General features: G+C 39.3%; 1 protein-coding gene across 3 annotated transcripts in view; it reads left to right on the top strand.

Moving 5' to 3' along the window:
• The window catches only part of FRY (FRY microtubule binding protein), a 320,853-nt gene that overhangs the window by 82,434 nt on the left and 211,744 nt on the right, over positions 1-26,675 (top strand). For all 3 annotated transcript variants that reach the window (XM_084635515.1, XM_084635516.1, XM_084635517.1), the window contains exon 2: positions 7,522-7,721. In XM_084635515.1, the coding sequence (XP_084491641.1) occupies positions 7,522-7,721 (200 nt within the window). The remainder of the gene's footprint in view (positions 1-7,521; positions 7,722-26,675) is intronic.

The following is a 26,675-nucleotide window of genomic DNA, read 5'->3' on the forward strand; positions in this document are numbered from 1 at the left end:
TAGGTATAAAAACATTGTGACTTTGTGTTTTAGTGTGTCTCATTAGCCTGTATGGTGTTAGATTCAAAATTTGGCACTCTTAAGTTAAAGAAAATAGTGTATTCTTTTTCCTGTTAAATATAATGAGAAGTCACTAACAGTGTTTTGCTAAAATTGTACCCACTGTGTTGCAAGTTTTTAACTTGCACATATTAGACTGATTTTTCTGTTGTTTTGCTTGATCTTTGAGTTTGAAGAAAAGTTTCTGTAATATAATGTACAAGAAGTACTGAGGAAATGGCATAATTTAGTTTTTTACTCCTCACTTTTCATCAGCTTACTGCATACGTATGTTTAAAAGCTACTGTACTTTCTTAGAATTCTTACTATAGTAATTGTTCATCACATCAGAAAAGCAAATTATTTACAACATGAAAAGAATTAACAGTGATTTAACATACATTTCAATGCAGTTTTCCAGTTTTCAGTAATGGCATAGGGTCAAAAGGATATGTGGATATTTCATTGCAATGTCCATAATATATCTTTCTCACATTTAAAGAAAATGCTATGCTGTTATAACCTGGTCTAAGTGAAAGTGTTAGAAAGGGAAGGATTAATGTTTCTGGGTACGGTTGGTTTGCAGGTATGATAGAATTTAAGCAATAACTCAAGGTACCAAGCAAAACTGGTTGCTTAATGGGGGTGGTTCTCTACGAAATTGCACTTGAAATGTTGGAGATATTTTTGGGATGATCTGATAAGGGTGCTATCTTGTTCAGAGGCAGGTGTTTTGTGTGTGCGCATGTGCATGTGAAAAATAAAACCCCAAAAAACCTATGTTAAACATTAAGTTTGCAAAGTCAAGCACTCAAAAGTTAGGAAATGCCAAAATTAAGGTTGCCCCTGCAACCTATAAGCAGCCCCCCAGTGTTTATGCATTTTGATACAATCTAAAGTTATGTGATCACATACTATTTTTCCCACAGGACTATACACCAGGCAGTGCATAGGATGGATGGTGCTCACTGAATGCTAATTAAACATTTTTTTTTATCCTCGTCATTTATTGTGTGTCCCTTTGCATTGTTTACTGCATACCATCCAAATCCTGTACCTAGTACCAAATTAATTTCCCATAGGATTTTCTATGATGCTGTCATCATAGTATCTTAGTAGGATAGTATGTGGCCATATAATTAATGACTATATCATCATGCATAAGCGCAAGGGAATCACATTATTGTTACACCGGTACCTTAATTCTGGCATTTCTTAAATGTTGAGTGCTTGGCTTTACAAACTTTATATTCTGTTAATCTAGTTTTTTGTAAGTAAGACAGTTTTTTCTTTCTATATATAGATACTTCAAAACTTACTACATAGTGTAGAGGGTGCAAATGTCTTTCAGTTTTTCTTACAAATCAGAAGACAAAATTTTTAAAACTGGATGTTTGCATTTATTCAGCACTTTTGAAAATTAGCCCTCCTTAATTTAGGAACCTAAATATATTTTTAAGATGCTAACATGCAAACAGCTTTGAAAATTATGAACATAGTAATTAGTAGTAAAAAGTTCTTGCTCCATTTTGTCTGTCCTTCTGCAAATGGAAAACTTGTCCCTACAATATATTCTTAAAGTGTGGTTCTGCAGTGAAAAGTAACTGTGCAAATCCGCTCCCTTGAGTAAACGGTATGGTCTGTTGACTGTAGTGACAAATGTAAGTTCTCTCTTATTTTACTGAGATCAGCATTACAGAGCCAACTTTATGGATTCCATTCTGGTTCACAGATCAGCAGCAGAGTTGCCAATGAAGTTCCAATTGTTGGGTCACTCTTTTTACTCTTTTACTATGCAAATATTTGACACAATATGCCACACATTAGAACATAAGAATGGCCATACTGGGTCAGACCAAAGGTTCATCTAGCCCAGTATCCTGTCTACCGACAGTGGCCAATGCCAGGTGTCCCAGAGGGAGTGAACCTAACAGGTAATGATCTAGTGATCTCTCTCCTGCCATCCATCTCCACCTTTTGACAAACAGAGGCTAGGGACACCATTCCTTACCTATCCTGGCTAATAGCCATTAATGCACTTAACCTCCATGAATTTATCCAGTTCTCTTTTAAACCCTATTATAGTCCTAGCCTTCACAACCTCCTCAGGCAAGGAGTTCCACAGGTTGACTGTGCACTGTGTGAAGAAGAACTTCCTTTTATTTGTTTTTTTAACCTGCTACCCATTAATTTCATTTGGTGGCCCCTAGTTCTTATATTATGGGAACAAGTAAACAACTTTTCCTTATTCACTTTCTCCACACCACTCATGATTTTATATATCTCTATCATATCCCCCCTTAGTCTCCTCTTTTCCAAGCTGAAAAGTCCTAGCCTCTTTAATCTCTCCTCATATGGGATCTGTTCCAAACCCCTAATCATTTTAGTTGCCCTTTTCTGAACCTTTTCTAATGCCAGTATATCTTTTTTGAGATGAGGGGACCACATCTGTATGCAGTATTCAATATGTGGGCGTACCATGGGTTTATATAAGGGCAATAAGATGTTCTCCGTCTAATTCTCTATCCCTTTTTAATGATTCCTAACATCCCGTTTGCTTTTTTGACTGCCGCTGCACGTCTTCAGAGAACTATCCACGATGACTCCAAGATCTTTCTCCTGATTAGTTGTAGCTAAATTAGCCCCCATCATATTGTATGTATAGTTAGGGTTATTTTTTCCAATGTGCATTACTTTACATTTATCCACATTAAATTTCATTTGTCATTTTGTTGCCCAATCACTTAGTTTTGTGAGATCTTTTTGAAGTTCTTCACAGTCTGCTTTGGTCTTAACTATCTTGAGCAGTTGAGTATCATCTGCAAACTTTGCCACCTCACTGTTTACCCTTTTCTCCAGATCATTTATGAATAAGTTGAATAGGATTGGTCCTAGGACTGACCCTTGGGGAACACCACTAGTTCCCCCCTCCATTCTGAAAATTTATTATTTATTCCTACCCTTAGTTCCCTGTCTTTTAACCAGTTCTCAATCCATGAAAGGATGTTCCCTCTTATCCTATGACAACTTAATTTACGTAAGAGCCTTTCGTGAGAGACCTTGTCAAAGGCTTTCCGGAAATCGAAGTACACTATGTCCACTGGATCCCCCTTGTCCACATGTTTGCTGACCCCTTCAAAGAACTCTAACAGATTAGTAAGACACGATCTCCCTTTACAGAAACCATGTTGACTTTTGCACAATCATTTATGTTCTATGTGTCTGACAATTTTATTCTTTACTATTGTCTCAACTAATTTGCCCGGTACTGACGTTAGACTTACCGGTCTGTAATTGCCAGGATCACCTCTAGAGCCCTTCTTAAATATTGGTGTTACATTAGCTATCTTCCAGTCATTAGATACAGTATCTGATTTAAAGGACAGGTTACAAACTATAGTTAATAGTTCTGCAATTTCACATTTGAGTTCTTTCAGAACTCTTGGGTGAATGCCATCTGATCCCAGTGACTTGTTACTGTGAAGTTTCTCAATTAATTCCAAAATCTCCTCTAGTGACACTTCAATCTGTGACAATTCCTCAGATTTGTCACCTACAAAAGACGGCTCAGGTTTGGGAATCTCCCTAACATCCTCAGCCGTGAAGACTGAAGCAAAGAATTAATTTAGTTTCTCTGTGATGACTTTATCATCTTTAAATGCTCCTTTTGTATCTCAATCATCCAGAGGCCCCACTGGTTGTTTAGCAGGCTTCCTGCTTCTGATGTACTTAAAAACATTTTGTTATTACCATTTGAGTTTTTGGCTAGCTGTTCTTCAAGCTCCTTTTTGGCATTTCTTGTTACATTTTTACATTTAATTTGGCAGTGTTTATGCTCCTTTCTATTTACCTCACTAGGATTTGACTTCCACTTTTTAAAAGATGCCTTTTTATCTCTCACTGCTTCTTTTACCTGGTTGTTAAGCTACGGCGGCTCTTTTTTAGCTCTTTTACTGTGTTTTTTAATTTGGGGTATACGTTTAAGTTGAGCCACTATTATGGTGTCTTTGAAGTGACCATGCAGCTTGCAGGGATTTCACTCTAGTCATTGTACCTTTTAATTTCTGTTTAACTAACCTCCTCATTTTTGCATAGTTCCTCTTTCTGAAATTAAATGCCCACAGTGTTGGGCTGTTGAGGTGTTCTTTCTACCACAGGAATGTTAAATGTTATTATATTATGGTCACTATTTCCAAGTGGTCCTGTTCTAGTTACCTCTTGGACCAGATCCTGCGCTCCACTCAGGACTAGATTGAAAGTTGCCTCTCCCCTTGTGGGTTCCTGTACCAGCTGCTCCAAGAAGCAGTCATGTAAAGTATCGAGAAATTTTGTCTCTGCATTTCGTCCTGAGGAGACATGTACCCAGTTAATATGGGGATAATTGAAATCCCCCACTATTATTGAGTATTTTATTTTGATAGCCTCTCTAATCTCCCTTAGCATTTCATCGTCACTGTCACTGTCCTTATCAGGTGGTCGATAATAGATCCCTACTGATATATTCTTATTAGAGCATGGAATTACAATCCATAGAGATTCTATGGAACATGTGGATTCATTTAAGATTTTTATTTCATTTGATTCTACATTTTCTTTCACATATAGTGCCACTCCCCTGGCCCTCGCAAGACATGTTCTGTCCTTCCGATATATTTTGTACCCCAGAATGATTGTGTCCCATTGATTGTCCTCACTCCACCAGGTTTCTGTGATGCCTGTTATATCAATATCCTCCTTTAAGATGGGGCACTCTAGTTCACCCATCTTATTATTTAGGCTTCTAGCATTTGTGTACAAGCACTTTAAAAACTTGTCACTGTTTATTTGTCTGCCCTTTTCTGATGTGCCAGATTCTTTATGTGAATGTTTCTCGTCTGATCTGGCCCATACTTTATCCTCTTTCATCCCCTCCTCCTGACTAAAACCTAGAGAATCTCTATCAATAGACTCTCCTCTAAGAGAAGTCTCTGTCCGATCCACGTGCGCCTCTGCAGCAATCGGCTTTCCCCCATCTCTTAGTTTAAAAACTGCTCTGCAACCTTTTTAATGTTAAGTGTCAACAGATGCAACAAAAGCAGAAATTGCATACAATAGTTGCACCGGTATAAATTAGGATAGAATTTGAGTTGTCAAATCTTCTTAATGGTGGTTATGTTGCTTTTCAGACCTGAGACTGAATAGTGAACCTGGCAGTTAGAAAATGATTGTTTTGCTTGTAAACTAAACAAGTTTAATGTCAGAAATTGCCACAATAAACCTGGAACCCCAATGCTATTTTACATAATCTCTTTGCAGAAAAGTGTTTCATCCATTGCTAAAGGACTTAAGTGACAGAGGTTCTATACGTATCTTGGGAGACACTTCCATCATCTAATAGATTTGATATTGAAAATAAATTTTCCCTTTTTCAGTTGCACCCCATTATTCCTCATAATACCATCCTAAATGATGATGGGAGTGGAATTTGTAGTTACACTCTTCACTCATTGCTCTCTTCTTCATACACTAGAAGTCTGTTGTTGTTTAGACTAGCTGAAGTTAGTGAGGCACTCCTGTTTTAGAAACAATTTTGTATCAAAAATGTAGAAGTGCTCTATTTATGATTTGTTATATGCACAATATCACATTCCCAGCATAGCTTAATTATCATTATTATGTTTTAACAGTCAATAATCAATGTAAGCTTTATGGAAAGTTAAGCTAGATGGAGAAAATAATTGGTGATAGCTGTACTAGAGCTGTATGTGATCTCATATCTTGTTAATTAAGAGGCTCATTCCCACTGTACTGCAATATGGATTGAATATTTAACACCCATTAAGAGTAATGGCTATTCTGTCATACACAGAACAGTAAATTTACTTCTGTCTAGCATATACATGATATATAGTGGTCTTTTAAAAATGGAATTTTGAAAGAAAACTATCTGTTCCCTATTCTGCAATGCAGTTTCCATAATTTCCAGTGCAAAAAATGTGGGCCTAATTCTGCAAGGTTCTGAGCACAGCCTGCCAGGTCCAGTGCATCCTCAAATGCCACTGAAATTATTGGGAGTTGAAGATGCTTAGCACCTTGTAGAAACAGGATGTTAAGCATATAAAATATCATCTATTCTTATGGTAAATTCAGAGGTTAATATTTGAAAATAACTTTCAGCAGAAGATACCAAATTCGTCCCAGAAGACCATACGGTACAGAATGCTAAGAGCCAGATTCTAATCTTAGATGTGTGATATCCATCACTGCGTATCTGAAAAACCTGCTTCTGTACTTGCAGGTCTCATTTTTTTCTAACCTGGTAAGATGCACACAAAAGTGATGCATGTGCTTTTTGGTTGTTTTTCTCTTATGATTGCAGCAAGATTGGGAAGTGATATCAGCCTTGTACATTTTATCATTTTTTAAATCTCTCTACCCCCACCTCCACAGCTGCTCAAAAGTGTTCTGACACCTGAATTGCAGCAGGAGTGGCAGGTGATCTGCGCCATCGAGAGCTGCTCATAATACCACTTCTTATACCAACTGGAGAGTGAACAGCAGGGGATGCAGCCAGCATCACACTACAAGATCAAACATGTCACTTTTTCCCCATAGAGGACTAAGCCTCTTCTGGCATAAGTTTGGGAATTTAAGTTTAGTGTTCTCATGCATAGAAAAACAGTATTGGCACTTTCTTTTATTTCTCTTCTGGTTTGTTATAAGAAACAGAAGCAGAGCTAAATACAGTGCACATTGTCATCATGCTTATGAGGCTGATAAATAATGTTAATAAAACAACAGTGTTTGGTCCTTTCAGGTAAACTGATAAAATAATAGATGTTCAGTACCAGAGAAAATATTTGGGACTTGACTCTTTTCGCATATGGTTTATACTGGTGAAACTCACTGGACTTACTCCTGATTTACAAGTGAGAGGAAAATCAGGCACTCTATATTCTGGTTTTAACACACACAAAAATAGTTATACTTCTGGTGTCTGTGGGAGTTGAGCATTTTGAATAACAATAAAGAGACTAGTTGACAATCGAGCAATCGTGATCTTGCATGGAAGATAAGATGATAAGAAACTGGAGTGTTATTAAGAGCAGTGAGTGATGGCAGGTCTCATCATGTAAAAGACAGTACAGAGTGGAACAGGAAACGTAAACTGTACCCAGTCATAAGATATAAGATGTCATCTACAGTTTCTTGTGACAATCTCGTCATGCACAGACCATAGAACCCAGTCTAAACTTTCACATTTTTGTTGAACAAGTGCACAACTTATTTTCAATATTTATTTTTACATAGTATGTTTGCCTGATGAATCATAGAACTGGAAGGGACCTCGAGAGGTCATCTAGTCCAGTCCCCTGCGCTCAAGGCAGGACTAAGTATAATCTAATTTGTTGCTTTGTTTCACTGATAAGACATTAGAATAGTCTTAGAAAACTAAAACAGGCAGGTGTTGCCTAAAGTAAACATATTTCTTGTTCATTTCAGCCTCTCCAGTTGGTAACGGATACATCAAACCACCAGTTCCACCTGTTTCTGGCACACAAAGGGAAAAGGGACCTCCAGCCATGTTGCCCATCAGTGTTGACCCGGACAGTAAACCAGGCGAATATGTCCTGAAGAGCTTATTTGTTAACTTTACAACTCAGGCTGAGCGCAAAATTCGCATCATCATGGCAGAGCCCCTGGTGAGTACAAAAGAAATCCTAAAAAAAAGTTTAAACTGCATAGAGTTTATTGTTAAATCAGTGTTGAGTTTATTATGAAATTTCTAATCTGTTTCAGATGATATAAATTTCAATGAGGTTTCAAAAAATCAACAGTTCTCAAAAGCTAAAACATAAAAATCTGTAGTACAACAGCCTGTATTTTACTTCCATGATAATAGTAGGTTTCTCTTTTAAGAATTATTTCACTTGACCTAATGTTATTATTCCTAATCTTCCAGATATGAGTAGTCCATATTATGCAACTAGCCTTCTGTACCTTTAACCAGAAACTACATTTTATTTAAATTTTATGATCTTGAATAGGCCAGTAATAGTTTTGCAGCACATATTTTAGCTGGAATAGATTCATAGATACTAAGGTCAGAAGGGACCATTATGATCATCTAGTCTGACCTTCTGCACAACGCAGGCCACAGAATTTCACCCACCCACTCCTGCGAAAAACCTCTCACCTATGTCTGAGCTATTGAAGTCCTCAAGTCGTGGTTTAAAGACTTCAAGGAGCAGAGAATCCTCCAGCAAGTGACCCGTGCTTCATGCTATAGAGGAAGGCGAAAAACCTCCAGGGCCTCTTCCAATCTGCCCTGGAGGAAAATTCCTTCCCGACCCCAAATATGGCAGTCAGCTAAACGCTGAGCATATGGGCAAGATTCACCTGCCAGATACTACAGAAAATTCTTTCCTGGGTAACTCAGATCCCACCCCATCTAACATCCCATCACAGGCCATTGGGCCTATTTACCATGAATATTTAATTACCAAAATCATGTTATCCCATCATAGCATCACTTACAAATAATTAGGAACCTAGATTTCTAGTAATTGGGAAAATTTTGCAGTGTCTTTATAACATTTTATAATAGAACCCTGTTTAGAACATCTAGAAAATCTGATTAGACCCCATATCATTAGGATTCTAGAGATTCCTAAAGGTAGGAAAGATCCACATTGTCTTGGCTCTGATAAAATGTGACTAGCTGTATCTTTTGAGTTAGATTTAGGAGCATTTGTTGTACATAGAAATATTTCTTCCCTCTGTAATATTGTGCAGATGGAAGATGGAGATACCTTATATAATTTTGTCAGAGGTAAAAGACTGGGAAAGAATTTTAAGCACAGCATGGTAAAATGTAGCAAACTGTGTAGGGGAAGGAGGACGATCCAGTTTACTTTTCTTTCCAGATCTCTCCAAATAAATCAGAGAGAGTAAAATAAAGGAATCAACCATGGTACAGGGTCTTCTTGGGAAGAGGGAATGACAGAGGCCGTTTGGTACGAAACAATCTTTACATTACCTATAGTGAACACTTTTAAACATATAGAGACAAAATAATACTAAGAAATTGCTAGACAAGATAAGAGAAGCAACAATAAGATGGATTCTGAAGAAAAGTTAAAAGGAGACTGCATACTGAGAAATACCTCTGTATTGAGGCCATTTATGTAGCCCTTGAACTACCTGATCATGTGCTTTCATTTAATGTTGCAGGAATAAGCATAAGAACAGCTATACTGTGTCAGACCAATGGTCCATCTAGTCCAGTATCCTGTCTTCTGACAGTGGCCAGTGCCATATGCTTCAGAGGGAATGAACAGAACAGGGCAATTATTGAGTGATCCTTCCCCTTTTGTCCAGTCCCAGCTTCTGGCAGTCAGAGGTTTAGGGTCACCCAGAGCATGGGGTTGTGTCCTGGATCATGTTGGCTAATAGCCATCGATGGACCTATCCTCCATGAACTTATCAAATTCTTTTTTGAACCCAGTTATACTTTTGGCTTTCATAATATCCCCTGACAACGAGTTCCACAGGTTGACTGCATCGTGTGAAGTACTGCCATGGATGTATACAGTGTTGTTATGATATTTTCTACCTCATTATCTATCCCTTTCCTAACATTCTGTTAGCTTGTTTGGCTGCCACTGAACATTGAACAGATGTTTTCAGCGGCAGTCAAAAAAGTTAAAATGCAATGAAATAGAGACTTAATATAGTGTCTCTGTTTTTTCCCACTTCACTTGTGTTAGGATTACTTGCATTTGCAATGTGTTGATATGTTAATTTTTGTGTGTGAAATGTATGACAGTGTTAATGATAATCTTATTTCTTTTTGGTTATATAAAATTTTACTTGTGCTGTAGACAACTGAGTCTAGAGTATAAGAATTTTGTGATGAACTGGAGATTTGCTCTCTTCTACAGTGTTTGCATTTGTCCTGAAAATATTGTTTAATTATGAAATGCTATCAGTGTTTCAATTAAGTATTCATATCTAATTAGTAGAGATAAAGCATATAGGGTATCGCCAGCAAAGGGTGACCAGATGACACATACTGAAGCAGTCCTCTGTAGAGACTCAACCCAGGTGGCCTTGAGGTAATACTTACAAGATGGAAGAATCTGGGGAAAATGGCAAAAAATATATTGGCCTGCTGAGTGAGGGTTTATGCCCACCATTTCTTGCTTGGGTTTATAATCTAGGGGAGCTGTTGGATATCCAGCTGCTTCCGAGTAGTCTGCCAAGCATGCTTTTATCAATTGCACTTCATAAGAAGGTTGCCTCCGTTTTTTGTTGTTGTTGTTTTTTTTTTAATGGGGAAGAGATATGGACCTCATCAAGGCTGTCTGTGACTTTGTCACCTCAAAATGACATTTACTGCATTGTTTAGTGGGGCTACATCCTCACACCGTTTGGAAACTGCAGCTACTGCAGACTGTGGCACCTTGCCTATTAAACAGGATTTCCCACAGAGTGCATTCTTTAAAGACACCGTGCAGGCAGGTTTTTGACTCCTGAGGCTATAAGCTCCCAATGTGATGTGTGCTTAGGTCATGACTGCAGTGTTAATTTGACATATGAAGTCCTAAATGTTTTGAGTCCTAGCTACTTGAGAAACTGCCTTTCTTTCTCTCTGTGATAAAGCAGCAATTGTGATCATCTGAATATTTTGAACCAAAGTGTCTCCTGGTTTAAATGGGAGGGGCCTGGGAGCAGGTCATTCTTGGTGTGAAGGGTCTTCTGATTTGAAATTTATTTTCCCCTTTCCTGCCCTCCTAGTCCACCGCAGTCCAGATGTAGTGACATGCAGTGAGATTCATTTGTCTCCCCAGACTTTTCAGAGGTTTAAGGCTTGATTAGGGAACTGATGAATGATGCGGTGGAATTAATTCTAGGGTTGGGCATATTTTTAGGAGGTCTATTTTTCTACTATCGTATTGATACATTTTGATTATTAATTCAGCATACAACCTCTTTAGTGCACGTAGAGAATTCAGTAGACACAATTGAAAAAAATCTAAATAAATAAAGTTTTAAAAAACTTAAACTGGATTTAAACTGATAAGTGTATATTAAAGAGCACACTTCAACTGATGGTGGGTGAGGGGGGAATGAATAATCTAATAGTTCTGTTCCATTTCTGTCGTTCAGTTTCTTCCTGCTGGGAAGTAGATTAAGATGCAAAAAAAACGCTCATTATTTGAATAAATGAGAAAGGCTCAAGACTTACAAAGTTGTTGTATGGCAACTTGCTGTTTGTCTGTTATTATTTATTTCAGGTATATTGTTATTTAAGAACTTACCTTACCACTTGGAAAGTTTCTGTCTTTGTGGAGAGCTATGTCTTAATCTATTTGCCAGAAAGAAGCCTCAAATGGATCAAGAAAAGGATCAAGAAAATTTCCACTCCCAATAAAAGAGACACCAGCAGTATTCACTGACACTTAATTCTCATTCCAGTTGTTTCATTGTGGTACAATGCAAGCTTCCATTTCTGGAACAAAACCAAAGCCCAAACTATTTCAGTCCTCAAGAAGCAACAACAAACCTTTTGCTGTATTTCTGCTTCTTTTAGAAAAGCAGCGTAGAGAGACATAGGGACCAGGGCCTTTTAATATCAAATATCATCATCATGCACCAATCCAAATGTGTGTAAATTTAGCATGCTTTCATAACACCAGCATTCAGCACCAGGAGTTCTACGGAAAGAGAGTACCATCTTTAGGTTTTACAAATACAGTAAAAATGGAATCCAGTAAATGACAAAAGTTTCAGCCCTTGAGCAGCCTCTGTGGGGACATTGGGACATCAAGCTTGCTGGGAAATGGGAAATTATAGAACCCCAGTTGAACCAATGCTATTGAACAGAAGTGAAACATGGGCATTAAGGAAGGCTGAAGAACACCAGATTGACATTTTAGATTCTTGTTGGTTTCTTCAGCTGCTCCATACCAACTGACAGGACAAGATCAAAAATGACAGGACCAACTGACAGGACAAGATCAAAAATGTTCTAAGCCAAACCCAGCAATCACCCCTATCAGCACTGGTTCAGTTTTGGTGGCTTTCTTGCTATAGACATATTGTTACAATGGAAGACCAACAAATTTTGAAGCATGTGTACCAAGGAATGCTGCTGTAATGCACACACCTTCTGGGTGTGGTGTTCTGTCCCATCTAGTGATACCGAGACCACTTAGAGAGAGAGAGATTAATGAGTCTGCTCTACACCATTAGCTAAGAGCCATGTGGCTTTTAGCTCATGCAATAGAGGCTCATGCATTTAGCTCCAGGTTCGATCCCACCCCCCCGATGACCAGGGGTCTGTCAGTGTTACACAGCTACACAGCTGGCAATCACATGGGCATCAAACGCTTTGGTGGATATAAAGTAAATATATAACCGAATAACTTTAAGCAGTATGCCAGAGATTGATCCAGTTGATAAAATTAAAGATATATTGATAAGGTTTTTCTCAGATATTTTTCTTTGTACATAAAGAGGTGTGGATGGGAGAGACTTTTTAATTATTTTATTTTTGTTTGTATGTATTTTTCTCTCACTGTTGTCTTCCCCATATCTGTTTGTATCCATCTGCTGCCTTTTGTCATATACATAAGGCCTTAGTTTGTAGATGGGAGAGTCTGTGCTCTGCCTAGGGAGTTGTGGGGGGTTCCTAAGGTGACTTTAAGTCACATTTGCATCCTCCTAATTCTGAACTGGTCCGGGTGCTGCAGAGGTCCCAGCATAGCTTAGACACTCCTGGAGGGCTGCCTATGTGACAGTAGCCTCTCCCCAGTTTACAGGGGCACCTGTACTGCCCAAAATCTCCATGACACATAGCACTGCATCTTTGGCTCCTGGCATTCGCAACAAACCCCTTCCAGTCTCACCCCAGCATGACTTTTACAGTGAGTTTGTGAGGGGTCCTCAGAAGACAGTAGGCTGTCTTCCTCAGTTCCTGTGTCAAAAGAATTCTTCTTTAGTCAGACCCAGTGAGGGCTGCTGGTCTGAGGTTCTGTCCGCCACCCCTCTCAGCCCGGTGATGGTCTGAGGTTCCAGCTGCTGGCCTCTTGCCAGCCGGGGTTCCAGCCATCAGCCCTGCTCAGCCTGCTGCTGGTCTGGGATACCAGCCACTGACCCCGCACACCTCGCTGCTGGTCTGGGGTCCTAGCCGCCCGACCCCCTGCCAGCCGGGGTCCTGGCCGCCGACCCCGCTCAGCCCGCTGCCAGTCTGGGGTTCTGTTGGGGGCCCCTGTAAATGTAAAATTTATTACTGGCACATGAAACCTTAAATTAATGAAGACTTGGCATGCCACTTCTCAAAGGTTGCCGACCCCTGTGCTAGCCCATCCATATCCCAAAGCAGCCCCCTCCCCCACTGTTGACACATGTTTTATACTACCATTGGGTTGTCCCTTGCCTGGCATGTATGTGTAACACCAACATACCCCGATTGTCGGCGGGCAGGATTGAATCTGGGACCTCTAGAGCTAAATGCATGAGTTTCTACTGCATGAGCTAAAAACCACATGGCTCTTAACCAGGACTGAAGCAGACTCATCAATCTGTAGCTGGGCTAGGTGCCACCAGAGGGAGACAGAGCGCCCCACCAAGCAGGCATGGGTTACATACTACCCCCAGCTGAGGAAGTGCACCCTGAGCTTCAGAGACTTTTGAGTTGATATTCTGGATGAGCCCCCCTTGTAACACTGACAGAGCCTGGTCGCTGGTGGGTGGGATTGAACCTGGGACATCTGAAGCTTAGTGTATGAGCCTCTACTGCATGAGCTAAAAGCCATGTGGCTGTAGCAGACTCATCAATCTCTAGCTGGGCTAGGTGCCACTAGAGGGAGACAGAGTGCCCCACCACGCAGGCATGAGTTACATATGCACACAATCCTTCCATGACTCACAAAAGTGCATATGCTGCATAAGGTGTCATCTTTGAGTAGAACGTGCTACATGCACTAGCATGTTCCTTGATTCCTCCACCTTTGTGTCTGAGCACATCCTTTGTCCCATAGGCATCAAAACATGTGCTTTGATACTGAACAGGGACTTCTTTTATTTATGTGGTGAATGGTGGAGTATAGCATATGTTGTTATTTGTGTTAAGATAGCACCTAGCAGGCTCAATCAGAATTGAGTTCCCATTATGATAGGCTCTGTACAAATGCAGAGTATGAGACAGTCCCTGTCCCAAAGAGCTCAGAATCTAAATGCACGAGACAGAGAAAATTTAATAAACTGACAACATACAAGCCAAATGTTAAAAATACAAAATTTGGTAGTTCCCTTTTTTGGTAAAATATGTAAGATTTTGGGTTGATATATTGACCCAGAACCTCAGATGTTCACACGAGGCAGTTGAACTCAATGGCACTGCAAACTTGTATTAGGGCAGTAATAGTTTATACTATATTGGAAACACTATGCAGTGAACTAGATACTACCCACTGATGCCGTAGATGGGGAAAGAGGGCATAGGCTGCCTCTTCCCCATCACAAAAGCAGCAGGGTAGTTTATCTATCTAGTGCTCAAGACAGTGCCACAAATCACAGTGATCTGGCAAACGGGGATGGAAGGGGCTTATCGATACGCTGCCATCAGCAGCAAACACTGGAAGGGGATACCAAGTAGTGTTCCTTTTTAGAACAGTGGCACAGAGCACTCCACAGTGCTTCCCTTCGGTACCCCATGAAATCTGGATTGGGACAGCAGAATTCCAGCAGCAGAGGATACGTGGGGCAGTGCCACTTCTCTGTTTTACTGCACTGACCATAGCAAGATGCAGCTTCAGCCAATTATGTTTTGACTTTTTGGCTACTGAAGCAGGCTGTGACCAGCATGAGGACAATCTTTCTACTCAATATGTTTTATAGACACGAAGCAAATGTAGAATATGCATCTTTAAGACCTTAGCAAGATAGTGCAAATTAGACTTGACACCTTTTGTTTTCAGATGGTGATCTTTCTTTGTGCTTTAACTAGAAAGGATTTCGTTTAGAATTGCGGGGCATCCTCTTTACCTTGTTTTGATCTGCAGAGTTTAGCAGGGATCTTAATAAATACATTACATTCACAAACACATGGCTAATTATTTAGTCATTTATATATATAAATGGCTTTAAAATATTGAAGTGTTGTATGGATCTAAGTCAAATGTATTCGACAGCATAATTAATTTTTAAAAATGCTTTCCAGTTTATAAAATCATATGCGGTTAAGTGTATGATAGAACTTTTCTTACTGTCAATTTTCTCTAATAATTTATTGTTTTTAAACAGTTATTGAACCTCCCTCGTAATGAACTTTAACCATATTTCCTGGAGACCATTTTTTCATATACATGTATATAAGTACATTTGTGATAGTTTATTTTGAAATCCCTTTCTTTGCATCGCTTAACTTCCAAAACCATAATTTGGCACTTTGTGTTCATTAACCCTTGATCATTTCCCCTGATTTGATAGTCTTATAATTAGTTTAGAATTAGGGAGGCAGGGAGGTCATTTTGCTGTTTCAAATTATAAAATGTATTATCTCAAGTAACATACAAAGAATAGAAAAGGCATAAAAAATTAGTTTTCATCTTTATGCCTGTTGATCACTTTGGGTGATAATTTATTCTATATTATTCCATATTTACATATCTGCTTTTATTCTCAGCATTAGCAGGCCTGTCTTCAAACTGCTTTCTACAGTATTTATGTAGTTGTAGACAGTGATGAAGTGTAATAAATTAAGGCATTGACAGTGGTTTGCTAACCATTAATTTAGCTGTTTGTGAACTTCCATTTTGCTTTTCTACGGCAATCCTTCTGAAGTGAGTCTCTTATAGGACTTCAAATTCAAGAACTCTGTCTTGACACTGAACTCAGAAGGGAGTCTGAGTCCCTTGAGAACTAGGGCTACTAGAATATTCATGCATCCTGCCAATAAAAAGCCCACAGCATAAATTTATAAGGCCTTCGAAATGAAAAACTGATGGTGCTGGTGTGACTAACTGTAATTCTGATTAAACAATTTATTTCTTTATTTGTATTAAAGTAATGCCTGGAGGCCCCAGTCAGGAATTAGCACTGTGCTAGAAGTTGTACAAACATAGTAAAAAGAAAGTCTCTGCCCCAAAGAGTTTACAGTCTGACTTACCTCAATATGAGACAGGAGTAGAAGACGAGCAAACTGGTGGGGGCAGGAAGAGGGAGGATGAGGTAAAAATAACATGAGCATGTTTTTGTAAGGACTAGCAGTTTGCACAAAGTACTGTCTGCCTGTTATCACAGGAGAAATGAGTTAAGGAGATATTTGAAAGAAGATAAGGTAGCAGGTTTTTGAGGGTAGAAGCTCATTTTGTGCAGATTAGAACAATGTCATGTGTATTTTACATTCAGCCACTATGCAATCTTTTCTCTTTTATACAGGCTAAAATACCAACAGATCAAATGAAACATCACCGCTTTGTACTCACATATAATGGCGCATTATAACACTTTACGTTTTTTACATTTAAGTCATCATAAATGGCTTGAAAACATAAGAGCCTGGAGTCCCCTATTTATTCACAGAGTAGACACATTACACAGGCTACAGCTATTATATAATATATATTATTTTGTAAACAGTTTTTATACCTTGCCTCTGCTCCAGCTATCAATTCAGTTTATGGGAGCCCAAAGGAAGAAATCAAGATAACATTGTTTTAGTGAAGTGACACTTAATGGAACCTTGTAAAGTGTATTTTTGCCCTTTATAGAAAAATTTAATCAATGAAAAGTAGAAAATGTTTTCCTTGGATGCATATTCTTCAAAATGCTACAGATATGCTATTTTTTTCCCCACCATGAGTCTATAGCCATCTGTGCTCACTCTGCATGATTCAAGAACATGTTTCTTAATTATGATTATTATTAGGGGTGTCAATTAATCACAGTTAACTCAGGCGATTAACGCAAAACAAATTAACTAGATTAAAAAATAGTCACAATTAATCACAGTTTTAATTGTACTGTTAATAATAGAATACAAATTGAAATTTATTATAAATATTTTTGGTTGTTTTTCTACATTTTCAAATATATTGATTTCAGTGACAATGCAAAATACAAAGTGTACGGTGCTCACTTTATATTACTTTTTTTATTACAAATATGTGCACTGTAAAAAAGGATAAAAGAAATTGTATTTTTCAGTTCACTTCATACAAGTACTGTAGTGCAATCTCTTTATCCTGAAAATGCAACTTACAAATGTAGAATTATTTTTGTTACTTAAGTGCACTCAGAAACAAACAATGTAAAACTTTAGAGCCTACAAGTCCACTCACTTCTACTTCTTGTTCAGCCAAATGCTAAGACAAACAAATGTATTTACATTTATGGGAGATAATGCTGCCTGCTTTTTATTACAATCTCACCTGAAAGTGAGAACAGCCATTCACATGGCACTGTTGTAGCCAGCGTTGCAAGGTATTTACCTGCCAGATATGCTAAACATTTGTATGCCCCTTCATGCTTCAACCACCGTTCCATAGGACGTGCTTCCATGCTGATGAAGCTCATTAAAAAAAAAAGTGTTAATTAAATTTGTGACTTAATTCCTTGGGGGAAAATTGTATGTTTCCTGCTCCGCAGTTTTTCCCACATTCTGCTATATATTTCGTGTTATGGCAGTCTTGGATGACGAACCAGCGTATAAAGAAAAGGAGTACTTGTGGCACCTTAGAGACTAACCAATTTATTAGAGCATAAGCTTTCGTGAGCTACAGCTCACTTCATCAGATGCATATCGTGGAAACTGCAGCAGACTTTATATATACACAGAGAATATGAACCAATACCTCCTCCCACCCCACTGTCCTGCTGGTAATAGCTTATCTAAAGTGATCATCAGGTGGGCCATTTCCAGCACAAATCCAGGTTTTCTCACCCTTCACCCCCCCACACAAATTCACTCTCCTGCTGGTGATAGCCCATCCAAAGTGACAACTCTTTACACAATGTGCATGACAATCAAGTTGGGCTATTTCCTGCACAAATCCAGGTTTTCTCACATCCCCCCCCACCCCCATACACACACAAACTCACTCTCCTGCTGGTAATAGCATTATTAAAATGCTATTATTATAAATAATTATTATTTATTATAAATATATTATTAATTATTATAAATAATTATAATGCATTATTATAAAGTCATTATGCAAGGTAGCCTGTTTCCTCTTGTTTTTTCCTACCCCCCCCCCCCAGATGTTCTGGTTTAACTTGGATTTAAACTTGAAGAGTGGTCCGTTTGGATGAGCTATTACCAGCAGGAAAGTGAGTTTGTGTGTGTATGGGGGTGGGGGGGATGTGAGAAAACCTGGATTTGTGCAGGAAATAGCCCAACTTGATTGTCATGCACATTGTGTAAAGAGTTGTCACTTTGGATGGGCTATCACCAGCAGGAGAGTGAATTTGTGTGGGGGGGTGAAGGGTGAGAAAACCTGGATTTGTGCTGGAAATGGCCCACCTGATGATCACTTTAGATAAGCTATTACCAGCAGGACAGTGGGGTGGGAGGAGGTATTGGTTCATATTCTCTGTGTATATATAAAGTCTGCTGCAGTTTCCACGATATGCATCTGATGAAGTGAGCTGTAGCTCACGAAAGCTTATGCTCTAATAAATTGGTTAGTCTCTAAGGTGCCACAAGTACTCCTTTTCTTTTTGCGAATACAGACTAACACGGCTGTTACTCTGGAACCAGCGTATGTTGTTCAATTTAAGAACCCTTTCACTGCAGATTTAATAGAACGCAAGGAAGGTACCAATATGAGATTTCTAAAGATAGCTACAGCACTTGACCCAAGGTTTAAGACTCTGAAGTGCCTTCCAAAATCGGAGAGGGACAAGGTATGGAATATGCTGTCAGAAATCTTAAAAGAGCAACACTCCAGTGTGGAAACTACAGAAACCGAACCACCAAAAACGAAAATCAACCTTCAGTTGGTAGCATCTGACTCAGATGATGAAAATGAAGGTGCGTCAGTCCGCACTGCTTTGGATCATTATCAGGCAGAACCCGCCTGTTTTATTTATTCAGAACAAAAGCACTGCGGAGAAAACATATCAAGAAAACAAAAAATAGTTTACATGAATGCCTAGCTTAGTAGGTGTCACCCATCTTTCCTTTGGAAACCCTGGAAGGTTTCAGAGTACTTCAGGTTCTCTCAGAAGGCCTGTCTCTCTGAATCACGGTCTCATGTCAGTTCTTGGACTGGGGCAGAATGACCTCTCTCCCTACATCAGAATGGTCACTTTATGCAGATGTCAGTTTATTGTTTGTCAGGCCTCTTGAACTAGGTCAAATTAGTATATGCAATTTCCCTCAAGATGTGAGTCCTCTCCAGACTAGTTAGTTGCCTGAGGATTTGCATTAATTATCTGTTAGTGATTATTAGTTTATACAGGACAATAGTCTTTAGATATTCCATGTCTCATAGTATCTATCACATCCCTTAGGTTCCCCGCCCCTTCAGTAGCCAGCAGCTTAGCCAGACCTCTCGCTGCAGAGCTTTTCTGAGGGAAATTGCAAACTTCATTTCAAATTATTAGACTAACACATGGGTTCAGTAATTTGTCTGTGTAATTCCCAGCTGTGCTCCAGGGCTGCATTTGATTTTTGGGGCGATTGTATGCTCAGCTTGGGTTCCGTTTCTGAGATGACAGTTTATGGGACCCCTGCATGCTTCAGAAAGCAACCTAAGCTGAAAAAAGCTGGAGGAAAAAGGAAGAGTCCATATTTCCTGTTCCACCCCCTTTACTGAGTGTCTCTTTACTGGTTCTGTGGATGAAGGGAAAGCAGTGGATGTGTTGTTCCTTGACTTTAGCAAAGCTTTTGACACGGTCTCCCACAAGTATTCTTGCCAACAAGTTAAAGAAGTATGGGCTGGATGAATGGACTATAAGGTGGATAGAAAGCTGGCTAGATTGTCAGGCTCAATGGGTAGTGATCAATGGCTCCATGTCGAGTTGGCAGCCGGTATCAAGAGGAGTGCCCCAAGGGTTAGTCCTGGGGCTGATTTTGTTCAATATCTTCATTAACGATCTGGAGGATGGTGTGGATTGCACCCTCAGCAAGTTTGCAGATGACACTAAACTGGGAGGAGAGGTAGGTACGCTGGAGGGTAGGGATAGGATACAGAGGGACCTAGACAAATTGGAGGATTGGGCCAAAAGAATTCTGATGAGGTTCAACAAGGACAAGTGCAGAGTCCTGCACTTAGGACGGAAAAATCTAATGCACCACTATAGACTAGGGACCGAATGGCTCGGCAGCAGTTCTGCAGAAAAGGACCTAGGGGTTACAGTGGACGAGAAGCTGGATATGAGTCAACAGTGTGCCCTTGTTGCCAAGAAGGCCAATGGCATTTTGCGATGTATAATTAGGGGCATTGCCAGCAGATCGAGGGATGTGATCGTTCCCCTCTATTCGACATTGGTGAGGCCTCATCTGGAGTACTGTGTCCAGTTTTGGGCCCCACACTACAAGAAGGATGTGGAAAAATTGGAAAGAGTCCAGCGGAGGGCAACAAAAATGATTAGGGGACTGGAACACATGACTTATGAGGAGAGGCTGAGGGAACTGGGGATGTTTAGTCTACGGAAGAGAAGAATGAGGGGGGATTTAATTGCTGCTTTCAACTACCTGAAAGGGGGTTCCAAAGAGGATGGATCTAGACTGTTCTCAGTGGTTGCAGATGACAGAACAAGGAGTAATGGTTTCAAGTTGCAGTGGGGGAGATTTAGGTTGGATATTTGGAAAAGCTTTTTCACTAGGAGGGTGGTGAAACATTGGAATGCGTTACCTAGGGAGGTGGTGGAATCTCCTTCCTTAGAAGTTTTTAAGGTCAAGCTTGACAAAGCCCTGGCTGGGATGATTTAATTGGGGATTGGTCCTGCTTTGAGCAGGGGGTTGGACTAGATGACCTCCAGAGGTCCCTTCTGACCCTGATATTCTATGATTCTATGATTGGGGAGCTTGGCCAGCTCTGTGAGCATGACACAGTTTCCCTCACAGCCCCATTGGGTGAGGTCGTCTCGGCTTTCTTCCTTCCATGAGGCAGATAGGACTGGAGCAGAACAGGCTCCAGGACAAGCAGCTCCTCTCCCTGCATCTCCACATGAGGCGTGAACCCGGAAGGGCAGTTTGCCACATGGAAGGTTGCTCCTGCATCCCTATGTCATGCACCAGCAGCCATGCCTCTGATGGTGGAGATCAGCCACTTCCCCTTTGCTTCTCTGCAGGTCTTGGCTGGAGGGCATCAAACACTGCCAACACCAGAGAGTGTGGTAAGGGGCTTTTGGACCACTGCCCTCCCCCCACAGCCCCTCCCTATAGAATAGACTTTGCATGTGTATTTGGTGGCCAAACTCGAGGTGATTTTGTTTGATAAGCTCTTTTTAAAATAGTTGAATCATGTTTTTAAAAGTCTTCTAATGCTTCTTTTTATGTACATCCTATCTAAAAAGCAGCTTGTCCTAGAAACTTCAGTAACATTTATCTAAAAAATTCTTGATTCAAACTAGTGCACATGGCAAACTTTAAGCTGGAAAAAGGCATATCAGGGAAGTTTTCAATGGTGAACTAGGAATGTCAGACTCCTCTCTGGGCTGCTTGTAGTGGACTTTTAAAGAGGGCCAAATGTATGGTGAAGATCTCAGCTTTCATTTTAAAAAAAGGTCTCTCACTCAGTTATGACATTCAAATTTGAATAAAGTTATAAAATATTACTACTCATATCTTATTTTTGAGGGACTTCCTTTATTTACAGGATATGGAAGAAACACTGACACAGTAAGAAGTTCTTACTGAGTCATTGTTACTGAAACTGTTACATTGTTCATTCTTGCATTGTACACCTAGTGGGTTCAAGAATAGTTTTCTAATATAGTAATCTTGTTTCTCTCTCAAATATGTTTTCAGTTTACTCCACATTTGCTTAGCATGAATACTGAAAATTAATTTGACACTTTGACATGTTTTATCAATTTTTTCTGATCCTTCAATCACTTAAAATTAATTATTCTCACAGATAGAACTTCTGAACATTCACATTGAAAATGTTGTTAGTAGAAGGTATGTGTAATATGCCTCTTATCAAGAATGTGATGACTGGAGACAAAAGTGAGCCTGTAATATGTGATGTGATGGCATAATCTATCACTGATTTACTTTCTTGGAATGCTGGTGAAGTGGATACCAGAGTAGTAAGATTGGGAACTGGAGAGTAAAAACCTGTACATAAAACAAAATTGTAGCTCTCTCACAATTTTTACGTCCAGTAATACATTAGATGGGACCAAGCTTATCATTCCATTTATCCACATGAGTGAATTGGAAGAATTTTTAAAAAGATGAGTGATTTCATGAATAGGGGGAGGGATGGTTTCATGACATTGATCAGTTAATCTTTGAAGCCATCCTCTTTGTATCAGCTTTCCTCGGTTTCAGTGTAATAACTATAATTGAGATGCATGTTGACTTGATTTTACTAAAGTAAACAGTATTTTGGGGATATGATATGTTGTGACATCTATATGGCATCCCTCATATGCACTCAGTTATAAGTAATCACCAATTTCCTCTATTTGAAGTATGTATAAGGGAGCCTGTTGAAGTTAGTTTTGCATTGTTTATACTTTTCAAAAGGAAATTCTTCTTTAACTGTTTCAGTTTTTATAATTTTGTATAATACAAATTTGATGTTTTCTTGAAAACATGAACAACATTAAATTATTTTCATATCCATTTTGTTCTGCTTTTGGTTAATATTTTATTTTTGCCATATGTTGTGACACAAAGGCCCATGGGTGATTCACTGTGCTGTGTCAGCAACTCTTGTAGGCCTGACAAACTCACTACACCTAATGCATTGCTGTCATAGAGTTTATCTATAAAGAATTTTGTATGATATATCAAATGGAAGCCAGTTACACACTGGTCATTTATATCATTATGAAATGTATGTATTAACAGTATATGAGAAATTATGGATACTTACTGATAGGATGCTTCCAGACAGGAGGGTAGGTGGTTATCTCCCTATTGCTAATGTAAACTGATCATGGTGAAGCCAGAGACAATGGGAAGTTTATTTGCGTTGGAGGAAAACAGGACAAGCAAATTAAGAGGTGTGTGAGAAGAAACAGCATGGGTAGCATTGTGTCTGCATACTAGTTGTTATCCATCACTCAGGGACCAAAGAGATCTGCGCTCTTTGCATCCATGAACGATAGATCCCCAGCCATGTTGGTTGGTGAAACTAAGAATTGGCTGTAAGTGAGAAAAACTGCTGTAGACAGAGATTGGAGCCTGCTAAGGTTATAATGTAGTCTCTTAGAAGTGTGTTATACATTTATTTTATTTGTAACCATTTCTGTTTTGATTACCTTTGCTTAGTAGCTCTTAAATTTCTGTTTTTTATTAATAAATTTATTCTTGGTTTTACTATAAATTCATCTCAGTGCTGTAATATTAAAGTGTGCATCCTCAGCTGAGCTAACAGGCTGGTGCTGTAGACAGAGGACTTGGTGATTTCTCCAGTAACTGAAGCTGGATACTGCAGAAGAATGCTCTCCAAAGGGGCTTGAGATTGGGGTGCACCTAATGTTAACCTGCTAGGCCAGGACAGGACTGGGTAGAGTCCTTGAGTGGTGGAAAGGCTGTTATTGTACTGGAGCTGACACCCATCTACCACAAGATAGACTCTTTGACACTGGAGGCAGGGGCTTACAAGGTCACCCATAGTCCCAGCACCTCAAGACAACATCACATCTGTCTAGTATTGCAAAGATTTTAAAAAATATTCCACACCCAGTTTTGTTCATTTCACTGTCTGAGCACCATTATCCCTCATACATGGCACTACAGGCAGGATCTGGTTGTTAACAGGCACCTAGCAGAGCATCAGGCAAGCTCGAGCATTCTAATGCCATTACACTGAAATAGTGATTTTTTTAAAGGTTATGGTGACCAGATGATTTAGAAAGAGATTTTGAATACACAGGACATTAATCACCTACTTTTCAACAGTTTCAAGAGAGATTGTGGATTTAACTGAGAGATCTGGGCCCTTATAAGGATTGGAATTTTAATATTCCAAACAGGCTTCCTCATGTAAGAAGTAAAGACAATTCACAAAATGTAATAAAGCAAATAGGAGACAGGAGTGCCTCCTGAAAGAAGTTCAAAATTGTTTTCATTACAGCAGACCTGTATGGCTACTCCTTTCAAGACTACCCTTTGGATCTGCCATTTTGTGAGGTTTTTTCTTTGGCTAGACTAAGATGGCTCTCTATGGAATAACACACACAGCCTTCAGAAGGTTCTTGAAATCATCACATTTTCAGTCACTCTTCTAAATACAGGTTACAGTTTACAAACCAGCTGTGCGCCAACCTGACGGCGATAGGATTTCTGATCTTTGTAAAAGTAATAAGTAATGAGAGACCTAAAAATTTAAATGGCACTAACAATAGAAATGGCACAATCCTGTGTGATGCTGACTCTGAACACCTTCCACAAAAAGCTGACCACTTTTAATTTCCATTGAAGTGAATGGGAGATGAGCATGCTGAGCACCTCATGGGATTTGGACGTTCATTGGGATTGTTGAAGAAAGCATGTTTTTCTGGATTAAAAATATGATGCTTCTTTTAATGTGTTTTAGATAAAAACAGCTTTAGTAATTGAAAGTGGCCTGTGCAGATTACATTTTAAATAAAAGTGAAACAAAGAGCTCCATCGTTTTGTTTAATGGTCCCTTCTACTCCCATTTCTTCTTGGAGACTGTCCGATATCCAGGGAATCCCCAAGAGAGAATGTGTAGCCTGTTTCCATTTTGTATCAGAATATTCTTGTGTTCAGTAAGCTTTTATAAGAAAATAGGTTTTATCTGTGTTAATAACAGTAGAAAGCTGCAGCTGTGTGTTAGTTGTGTGCATAATGGTTGCTGTGAATGGAAGTGGCTGGCATTTTAAGTGGAACAATATATCATTGTAATATATTGACACAATGAATTCTAATATACACTACAACATCCCATTGTTTATTTTTCATGTTTTCCTGAACACTGAATTTTGTGACAGGTGTTTGGGAAAACATGTGCCTATCTAAATTTTCCCAGTTATATTTGTGTATTGACCTAGAAAGGAGGAAGAGGTTCATGAGGTTTATGATAATATTTTTAATTTAAATAAACTTAAAGATTAAGGGCAAAATTCTTCTCTCTGATCTCCACTGCTTATCTCTAATGAATATTAATGTCAATGGGAGTTTCATATATGAAACAAATGCAACATATGCCATTGAGAGGAGCACTTCAGATAAGAAATAAGAATGTTAATGATTAAAAATGGGAATATTTTTGTTGAGGACTCAATTTTTCTGAAATTATCTGACGGTTTCCACAGTCCAGAATGCTGTGGGTTATTTCAGATGAATCAAACCCTTCTTTATTCGTATTTTCTGTGGCTGTAGTTCTTGGCTCCATATTCAAGCTACCTATTCATACAGGAGTTGGAAGACCTTTCTGTAGAGTGTAATAAAGCTACAGAAGCTCAGATGGAATGGACATTTCATATAAAAGAGCCTCTCTGTCATTTCTGAGCTGGGTGGGTAAAAAAAGGTTTCCTGAGGCTGAAAAACTTTTTTGTTGTTTTTTTTTTTAAATTCATTTGTAGGGCAGATAAACTGCCATAAAATCCACTGCTCATCAACAGCTTCATTTTATTGTATTTTTTAACCTTCAATACAAACAATACATCTTTATTGTATATAATAGCTTTCATACAAACTGAATCTGAAATGCCTCATAGAATTAAATAATAAATAACTTAAGAGTTAAATCTATAGTAGCAGAGCCAAATAATAAGGAAGAGCTACATAGTCAACAATAATAGAGGGTGAGAGAAACTGAGATAATAGGCAAGGGAAGAAAATTTGTTTTGAGAAGAGAGTTTAAAAGATACAGAGTGATGGAGGTGTGCTAAAACAGGAAAGCTGTCCTAGATAACAGTAGCTTCAGAGGAAAAATCTTTTGTGCCTTAGGTGCTGAGATTCTATCAGAAGACAGAAATGGCTAGTGCTAGATAAGTGGAGGAAACAGGAAGGGTAATAAAGGTGTATGAAATAGTCAGACATTTCTTTTTCTGAAGACTTCTGTCACAAGGTGGCTGGCCCCTGTGAATGCAGTAGCTCCAGCATCCCTGTGCCAGAGCAGGTGCTCCCATGTGGCCAATTAAGAAGGCAGAGTAGCACCTATGGGTTATAAAAGGTCAGAGATATCCCCAGTCAGTTGGAGAGATCTGGTGAATAAGAGTGGAAGTCAGGGGCAGGTAAAAGCTGCCAGAGACTGTATGTTTGGGACCTTGAACAAAGCTGAAGGCAGGAGAACAGCAAGAATGTTACATGGCTGTCGTGCCCAAGCCAGAGAGCCAGGGCTGAAGGCAGGAGGAGCAGCGGAGGGAAATGCTTGCTGGCTGTAAGCCAGAGAGAGCCAAAGGTAGGAGAGCAGCAGAGGCGCTTACCTGCTGATGTCTCCCGGGCCAAAGATCTGGACCCAGAAGAACCTTGAGAGGGCCAGATGGAG

Source organism: Lepidochelys olivacea, assembly GCF_965140295.1.
Source record: "Lepidochelys olivacea isolate rLepOli2 genome assembly, chromosome: 1".
NCBI lineage: Eukaryota > Metazoa > Chordata > Testudines > Cheloniidae > Lepidochelys > Lepidochelys olivacea.